The sequence below is a fragment of the Haplochromis burtoni genome, unplaced genomic scaffold (assembly GCF_018398535.1).
Source record: "Haplochromis burtoni strain Fernald_Lab_line unplaced genomic scaffold, NCSU_Asbu1 Contig_80, whole genome shotgun sequence".
Classification (NCBI taxonomy): Eukaryota; Metazoa; Chordata; class Actinopteri; order Cichliformes; family Cichlidae; genus Haplochromis; species Haplochromis burtoni.
Window position 1 is genome coordinate 2,081,913 of NW_024582441.1, and position 9,309 is coordinate 2,091,221.

General features: G+C 46.3%; 1 protein-coding gene across 1 annotated transcript; it reads right to left on the reverse strand.

Annotated features, from left to right (window-relative positions):
• Positions 1-193: 193 nt before the first annotated feature.
• znf526 (zinc finger protein 526) lies at positions 194-9,019 on the reverse strand. The gene is made up of 8 exons (XM_005925149.3): positions 8,798-9,019; positions 7,986-8,352; positions 7,694-7,863; positions 6,366-6,461; positions 5,508-6,280; positions 3,134-3,269; positions 1,435-3,039; positions 194-1,284 (listed from the first exon to the last, which is right to left on the reverse strand). The coding sequence occupies exons 2-8, from the start codon at positions 8,293-8,295 to the stop codon at positions 1,120-1,122; spliced, it is 3,255 nt and encodes a 1,084-aa protein (XP_005925211.1). The 5' UTR covers positions 8,296-8,352; positions 8,798-9,019; the 3' UTR covers positions 194-1,119.
• Positions 9,020-9,309: the final 290 nt, after the last annotated feature.

Genomic DNA, 9,309 nt, shown 5'->3' on the forward strand with positions numbered 1-9,309 from the left:
TGACCTTATTTGTCATCGAGATTGAGCTGGAGGAGGTGGCTGGGGAGAGGGAGGTGTAGGTATCCCTAATTAGACTGCTCCCGCTGTGACAGGACCTGGATAACCATCAGAAGATGAATGAATGAATGAATGAATGAATGAATGAATGGGGAGAAAAAATGTTGCAGCCAGAGCCACAGGAAAACCAGCAGAGTTGTAATAAAGTAAATGTTTTTAAACCTGTTTATTTGAGAATATTCCACTTTTTTTTGTCAGATTGCTGTTGAACGCAACTCATGCAAAGACACCTCAGCCCGTTTCATTGCAGGTTATTATGAACAACTTCAGAGACCCAAAACATGCCAGTGAAAAACCCAAATCAGAGCCACGAGATCTCCTGGCTGTCCACGCTCTATTTGCTCTTAAATTTCTCCCACCAACGATGTGAGAAGAGCGGGCGAGGTGAAGGGGATTTCCCTAAAATATGTGTGCCACAATGGCATCGTAAACTTTTGTTATGACCCAACTACCGCTGTACTTATGATGTACTTTATATTTTAGGGGTACTTTTAATTGCACATTTGATCATCTTAAAAATAAATAATGGACTGGCTGTTTGAAGAGACCACCTCCCATCGTGGTTTGTAAATTCCATTTCCCTTGTTCTGGGTCACAGGCAGGAGGACGGAGAAGAGGAGTCGCAGATTAGAAAAATGGGGAATGTGATGAACACTTATGATCTTAAAAAAAAAAAAAGATTTATTAACAAGCCGACCAAACATTTAAACAGAGGAAAACAAAATCACATCCAAATGATGAAATATACCATTAATAATACAAATACGATCTGTGGCACAACCAGTAGTCCTTATTCATCACCAACAGCAAATCCTTTATTTCAGTGAACATCGTTTCATTAGATTTTAATGCCGAGCCATCTCAGAGGTCACTAAAAGAGGGGAGGAGGCGTACTTTGGTCTGTTTGCCAAAACTATTTCATCTCTTGTTTAAGCACTCTTATCTAGTCGTTCATTGGCTGGTTTCAGTACTCAAGTCTCCTCCTCACAGTAGTCGATTAGTCTTTAAGTCACAATTAGCACTCGTGAAAGCTTTTAAAAGGTAAACTTATTTTTTGGTGATTCAGAGGAGCTGCAGTCCGTCCACGGCGACCGTGTCCATGGCGAGTCCGTTCTCCAAAGCTGTGTGATAGATCTCCAGGGCCTGCTCCAGGGGCAGCACTGCTCCCTCGCTGGTCTCAATGATGGCGATCGTCTCCCCGAATTCATTACACATGATGGTTGGTGCCTGTGAGGAGGGAAATTTGAAATATCAATATAGACTGACCTCAACATCTGAACCTTTACCTGTGTTAAAAAGCATAAAAACAGGCCTCATCTAAACCAGATTAAAATTTAAGATTAAAACAGATTAAAAAGGGGGGAAATCATCTCTTACCTGCTGTAGATCAGAGGACTGGATCTGGATGACCTGAGGCTGCCCGTTGGATACTTCCACGGCCGAAGCGTCCACCACGGCCACAGCAGAACTGACCTCCAGGGAGGCTTGAGCAGCGGCCTCTTCGTCCAGCCTCTGCTGCCTCACGTGGGTCTTTTTGTGGTTCCTCAGGTTAGAGAAGGTCTTGAAGGCTTTGCCACACAGGGGGCACACGTGCGGCCGCTCGCCTGTGTGCGTTCGACGGTGCTCTGCCAGGTGCATGCTCTGGATGAAACCCTTTCCGCAGATCTCGCAGCGGAACGGCCTTTCACCCGAATGCGTGCGCAGGTGTTCTCGCAGGTGCGTGTTCTGACGGAAGCGCTTTCCGCACACTTGGCAGGGGAACGGACGTTCACCTGTGTGGACCCGCTGGTGAAGCGCCACTCCGGAGGACGACACAAACAGTTTGCCACAGAGGGGACACTGGTGAGCTTTGGGCCTCTTCCCCGGGGTGCACCGTGGCCGCCCAGGCCCCAAGGTGAAGTGGCTCAGCCTGTGAAGTCGTAGATTGGCGGGAGAATTGAGCTTCTTCCCACAAACGTTGCAATCCAGGCTCCCTCTCACATGGCTGGATGAATCCCCGGACTCGGACGTTGAGGTGGAGGGCTCCGAGGTCAGATCTTTCCCTGCATCTGCTTGGCTGCCATTCTCTTTGCCCTCCTCGGACTCTTTAGCTGCCTGGACCAGCCCGGGGTGCTCCTGCAGGCAGTGGCTTTCTCGCTGCCTATTGGTCAGGAAGCCAGCCTCACAGTGAAAACAGGGAAAAGGCGCTGGAGATCCCGGATGCTGTGTGAAGCGATGTGCTGCCAACTTAGTGGGCCAGCGGAAAGTGGCGGGACAGTCTGGGCAGCTCAGCGTGGCTGCGCTCGAGTGAAGCAGGCTGTGCTGACGGAGGTTAGACGACTGCGAGAAGGAGCGGTGGCAGACGTCGCAGCGGTACGGCCGCACGCCCGAGTGGATGAGGTTGTGCCTCGTCAGGTTGGCAAGAGATGAGAAGGTTTTGCCGCAGTCCGAGCACTGGAAGGGCCTCTCGCCGGTATGCGTGCGTATGTGGTTTCGCACGTGGATCTGCTTCTTAAAAGACTTTCCACACATGCCGCACACAAAGCTGCGCTCGGGAACGTGGGATTTGCGTCGGTGTTGTACGAGCTGCAGTTGCGAGGTGAATGTTTTAGGGCACGAACGACAGGAAAAGGACCCCTTTTCCGATGGTGTAGCCGAGGCAACGTCTGCTTCGTCCGTGGGGCTACAGGACACCGCCACACCCGCGTCACCCCCGGCAGCAGGCTCTGTAGCGGAGCCATCTTTCACCTGCTGCACATCATCAAGTTTTTCTTCACATGGCTCAGACACCTCCATGCTGTTTTCCCCCACCTTCTTCTCATCTTCACGTCTTTCTGCTTTGCTCTGAGGGCTTTGTCTAGTATCTCCCAATTTTACCGTGTCTTCCTCGGTGAGAGGAGCCAGCAGGTCTAGTTTTGCCTCATCATTGAGGAAATACTTCTTCATTCTTGCTCTTTGTAGGATGGCAAGAGCAGAGGCAGACGCTCGTCTCGGAGCCGAGACCTAGAGAAGACAACAGGCACGCGTCAGATTGAAAAGTTGTTTTAACTTGGAAGTTTGTGGAGACAATAGGAAGGTGGTGTGCTGATTTTACTACCGCAGGGACAGGGATGGATGCTCCAGATGTGTCACGGTTGAGGTGGATTCGACGGTGGTAGAGATACTTGGTCATGTTAGTGAAGGTTTTATTGCAGAAATTACACTTATGAAGGGGGTCTGCAGTGTGGGACTTCCTACAAGAAATCAGGAGAAGGAGATAGAAATAACTAGATCTTAAAAAGTGTCTGGTCTCTTTCCAGAAATCATGAAAATAAACAAATAAATACACAAACCTTTGTGTTAGTTCCATGTAGGAACCATTTCCTTTCTACTATTTGCTTCTACCAACTAAAGAAATGAAGAGCGAGTTGAAGAAGACATCACTAACGCTTAGATCCTGTCACAAGCGTGAGGCTCTAGTCACAAGGTCATGAATGCTGTCTTTGTATAGACACAAAGTACTTCTACACAAAGCTCCCAGTTTTTTAAAGAGCAGTTAACCAATAAATGATCATCTTCAGAGAAATGGTTTATTCAAACTCATCTCAGTACAGAAACAATGTTAGTGAAGGTTACAAATGATCATCTTGACAGTGGACTCATCTCTGAGCTTGTCCTGCTAGACCTAAGTGCAGTGTTCGATACTGTTGACCATAATATTTTATTACAGAGATTAGATCGTGCTGATAAGATTTCAATTTGTTCATGTAAATTGGCAGTCCTCCTCAACAACTGAGATTAATTATGGAGTTCCAGAGGGTTCAGTGCAAGGTCCAATTTTACTAACATACATCGTTCCCTTGGGCAGTACTATTAGAAGGCATAGATAGCCAGCTTTAACTTATTTTTCATGGATAGATAAACTGCAGGAATGTCTCAAAGACGTAAAGACCTGGCTGACGTCTAATCTCCTGCTTCTAAATTCAGATAAAACTGAGGTTATCGTACTCGGCCTTCTCTTGGCCCCCAATAACACTGAAGAATGTTGCATTTATTCTTGACCAAACAAATATGCAGCACTGCTTTCTTCCATTTGTACAATATCTCTAAAGTTACAAATATCCTGTCTCAGAATGATGCTCAAAAATGAGTTCACGCATTTATTACTTCCAGCCTGGACTACTGTAATTCATTATTATCAGGATGTCCAAAAAACTCCCTGAAAAGCCTTCAGCTAATCCAAAATGCTGCAGTGAGAGTTCTGACAGGGACTAGAAAGAGAGAGCATATTTCTCCCCTACTGGCTTCCCTTCATTGGCTTCCTGTTAAATCCAGAATTGAATTTAAAGTCTTGCTCCTCACATACAAGGTCTTAAATAATCAGGCCCCATCTTATCTGAATGACCTTGCAGTATCATATCACCCCATTAGAGCACTTCGCTCTCACACTGCAGGCCTACTTGTTGTTGTTCCTAGAGTATTTAAAAGTTCAGGCCCCTCTTCTGTGGAACCAGCTTCCAGTTTGGATTCAGGAGACAGACACTATCTCTACTTTCAAGATTAGGCTTGAAACTTTCCTTTTTGCTAAAGCATATAGTTAGGGCTGGACCAGGTGACCCTGAATCCTCCCTTAGTTATGCTGCAATAGGCGTAGGCTGCTGGGGGATTCCCATGATGCATTGAGTTTTTCCTTTCCAGTCACCTTTCTCACTCATTATGTATTTATAGACCTCTCTGCATTGAATCATATCTGTTATTAATCTCTGTCTCTCTTCCACAGCATGTCTTTTGTCCTGTCTTCTTCCTCTCTGCCCAACCGGTCGCAGCAGATGCCCCCCCCCCTGATTCTCCCGGGGGTTTCTTCCTGTTAAAAGGGAGTTTTTCCTTCCCACTGTCGCCAAAGTACTTGCTCATAGGGGGGTCATATGATTGTTGGGGGTTTCTCTGTATGTATTATTGTAGGGTCTACCTTACAATATAAAGCGCCATGAGGTGACTGTTGTTGTGATTTGGCGCTATATAAATAAAACTGAACTGATAAAGTATATAGTTTGGCCTGGTTTAGGTAACCCTGAGTCCTCCCTTAGTTATGCTGCAGTTTATGATCCAGCAGCGGTAGTCGATCTGCAGTCTGGGAATGGCCTGTATACCTGCAGTGAGCTCTATTGTCAGATGGAGGCAGTTTATAAAATATGTGGTACAACCAGCCTTTAGGTAACTGCTGCTGTGAACTGGTGCTATATAATTAAACCTGAGTTGAATTTAAAGTGCTCACAACTAGGTTTGCGAAATTTTTCATGGGTTGTGAGAAGATATGCGAGGTTAATCAGAAGCCATACATTTCCATTCTATTCAAGAAAAAGGCAGAAAATTTCTGGGAAGTTCACCTCTCCATAATTCAGACTGACAAACAGCGCTACAGGTCAGAGACAAAACATTTGATTTTGGGGTGAAAGGGTTTTTTGTCTGCCTTGGTGTTACCAAGCACTCACCTGTGCATGATCAGAGTCATCTCGGTGGTGTAGCCGTTGCCACAGTCCACACAAAGATATCGGGCCACGCCAGAGTGCGTGCGCATGTGCGTCTGCAGTGATGTGGCCTTCTTGAATACCTTCCCACACTCCGGACATTCGTGTGTTCCCTGTTCATGCACGCGCTTGTGAGCGGCCAGCCGGTTGACTGAGGTGAAAGTTCGGTTACAGAGCTCACACTGTTGGGGTTTAGCCCACACAGCAGTTTTTTTCTCTGCTCCTCTGAGGCGTATGTCATCCACCTTCTCGGTCATCTCCTCCCTCCATCGCACCTCCTCAATGCCACTCATGACCCCTGGCTCGCCGCTCTCTTTGTCCTGGCCCAGGAAGTGATCTCCCTGGTGTTGGAGGAAGTCCTCCGGTGTCTGGAAGAGAAGGGAGCACTCTGAGCATTCGTACGGGTGGATTACCACCACCTCTGTTGGCTGCTGCTGCTGGCTGTCAGGGTGGACACCTGGAGCCAGCCTCAACTCCAGTCTCTGGATGCCATTCTCCAGCTTTACTGAGGAGCTGTGGCCCACAGAGGGTAACAGAGCGGGCAGCTTGGAGCGCCGGCGACCAGGAGTGGTGGAGCTATCTGCCAGAGCTTGAGCTGTCAGGATCTGTAGGTGCATAGTGGCAGATCCTGGAGTCGGAGTTACAGGAGGCAGCAGAGAGGAGCGGGAGGGTGCAGCAGGTTTAGATGCAGAATGGTGTTTCCTGTGCTGTTGTTGCTGCTGCTGATGAGCGAGCACCTGCAAAACACACGGAAATGTCCAGAGAAAAAATTCAAAACAATTCCCATCCCTGTGTGTCGTCTCAGGGTTTAAATCAAAGTACCTGAGCCAAGATTTCTCCAGCCTGCTGCTCACTCAACACGTAGTTCTGCACGTTGGTCAGTGGAGTGACGGTGCCGTCTGGCTGTAACACGTACTCCTGTTGCAAGGCAACAAAAACATGAATTTCTGAATTAAAAGCATCAAATGCACCACAAAATAAACAAAATTGACATTTTCTCCTTTCCTAAGTTCCTCTAATTATTAAATATTTGATATATTTTTGCAGATTGGATGTCTTGAGGCTTGACACAAGAACAGCAGAACTAGAACTACGGTCACAGGAACACACTGTGCTCAGATGTTCACATACATTCATCATGGATGTGAATGTCATGGTGGTTTCTGGCTTCTAATGATTTCTTTGAACTGTTCCGTTTCAGGGGTGGAATGACTTTAAAATCATATACATGTATGTTGTGCAAACTTAAATGCCCCTCATCAAGTCGCACTTCAACCAGATGTTTTTGGTTTTTCCATCATCGAGCGTCTGGCTGGATATTTGACCACTCTTCTTGGTTGGCTTCCTAGCACAGACCTGGCTTTTAAACTTAGTCAACAAATTTCCAATAGGACTGAGGTCAGAGCTTTGGGAAAACCATTCCAGAAGTTAGCCTGCTTTATCAATTTAAAGCCAGTTTTGAAGTGTGTTTGGGATCATTGTCCTATTGGAAAACCCAACTGCATCCAAGTTTCAAAGTCTAGCTGTTGGCTTTAGGTGAAGTTAAAAGAATTTGGAGGTAGTCCTCCTCCTTCAATATTCCATCCCCTTTGTGCAATGTTCCAGTACCAGTGGCAACTAAACAACCCCAGAGCATGATGCTACCGCCACCACCATGCTTGACAGTTGGCCTCACCATTACACCTCCAAACACACCCGGCCAAACACTTCAACTTTTGTCTTGTATTTGTAATAAGTATTTGGCTTGTCCATGTGGGCATCTGCAAACTTCATGGTTCCTGGGTTATTCCTGAACATCCTGACCAAATTTATCTAATGAAGGTGACAGTTTGGGAAATACCTCTAACTTATTTTACTATCTCAATCATCAGCACCAGAGTCTTTACCAGGATTGTCTGAAAGCCTGACAAAAGGAAATCCTGGCACAACCCGCCCCACCCAAACAAACAAACAAACAAAAAAACATAACCCCAATAACCCATTCACATTACACCATCTGTGGGACCAGCCTGGAGGGGAACCACATTGGTTCTTTTGTTTAATTATACATATTTGAGACATTAACAAATGGAACTACACCTGCCATACTAATGAGTAGAACACCAATTAATATTTTAACACTGTGTCACAGTGTGCTTTGGCTCTCTTACTGTGGTCTCGGTGTTACTGTGTGTGCTACTCCTGCTGTGGGTCCGCCGGTGCTCCAGCCAGGTCTCAGGTGAGTCAAACAGAGCCAGGCAGTCAAGACACTGGTACTGCACAGGTCCCGCCACCTGGGCCTCTGATCCAGCTTCCTCCGCCTCTATAACCTCACACAGCTCTATACAATGGTCATAAACAAAGGTGGTTAGTGATGTCTTAAAGTAGCCATGTAAGTGAAGCACCAATATCCTAACACTCCAGCTTTTCATACATGATCAAAAACACAAATAAATCTCATACCTTGTTGCTCCACCTCAATTCCAACCTCTCTCATGTGCATCTCCTGGTGCTGCAACAGCTCCTCTGGGTTCATGAGGAGGCTCCCACACTCCAGACACTGGTACTGCTGACTCAGGCCCACCTCTGGGACACCGTGGATGGTCATGGCCTCCGTTACCTCACCCTCCCCTTCTCCTTCTTGGCCCATGTGGATCTGCTGATGCACCAGCACATCCTCCAGGGTGTTGAAGAGCTGGTGGCACTCGCTGCACATATACTGGTGCTCCACATACACTCCCTCCGCTTCCTCCTGTTGCTGCTGCTCAGCCATTATAGCAATGAGTTTGGGACAAGTGAGGCAGTAGCGAGTCCTACACTGAAACTTCACCTGTAGGAAACAAAATGTAAAACGAGAAAAGCCATAAACGTCTTATAATAAGGGATTTTCATTTTTACTTTTAATCTTTCGTGTAAACAAACAAACAGTAATACTCGTACACATATTAGGGAGAAAAGCCGGTTTCAAACAAGGCAATTTTCAGTCGTCAACCAAAATCAGGGCCTCTGTCACAACACCAGGATCTTTTACGCTATATAAACTAACAAATCCCTGTCTGATATCCTCACAAATGTGATCCATATCAGTGTTTGCCGCGTGTGATGGCATATGGAGAGCTGTTGGCGGCGCTCCCTCCGATATTGCAGACCTGTTTCTCGGCACCGCGGTTTCCTGATGCCAGCTGCCCGCTTCGTCGGGCGGTCCGTCAGGCGGCGCTACCCACTTTTCCCCGAAGCTCTCCGGCTTCAACGGCCGGGCCCTTCTTCCCCCTTACCTCTCATTTACTCTCGTTGGACAATCCCTCGTGTAGTCATCACTCTTGGTCCACACGGCCTTTTGATTAATTTTTTTGTTAGGCTCTTCTCACCGTGGGTAATACTGAAATTAAAAAACTAACAAGCGTCCGCGGGAATTAACATTACAAAGCGTGTAATGAAACGTTTGCCCGCCGATCGCCTCCATTCTTGTGATACTTCGCCCCGCCCAATGCGGTAGCGTTAACATTTTAGACCCTGTGATTGGACAGGTTGATTGTCAATTACAAACTGCGATTGTTTCCCGGGGATTGTAGTTTTTTCAAAGTAGAAATACTTGTTTTTGTTTGGTTTTTGAGTACTTTCAACTTGTATTATTATTATTATTATTATTATTATTATTATTTTACTAAATCACTAAGTCTTGGTTTACTGGTTTATATATGGTAACTATTTTTAAAAATATTACTCTTATTAAACACGTACACACGATTAACTCCAGCTTCAAGAGCATAATTGATTCTGTTAATAT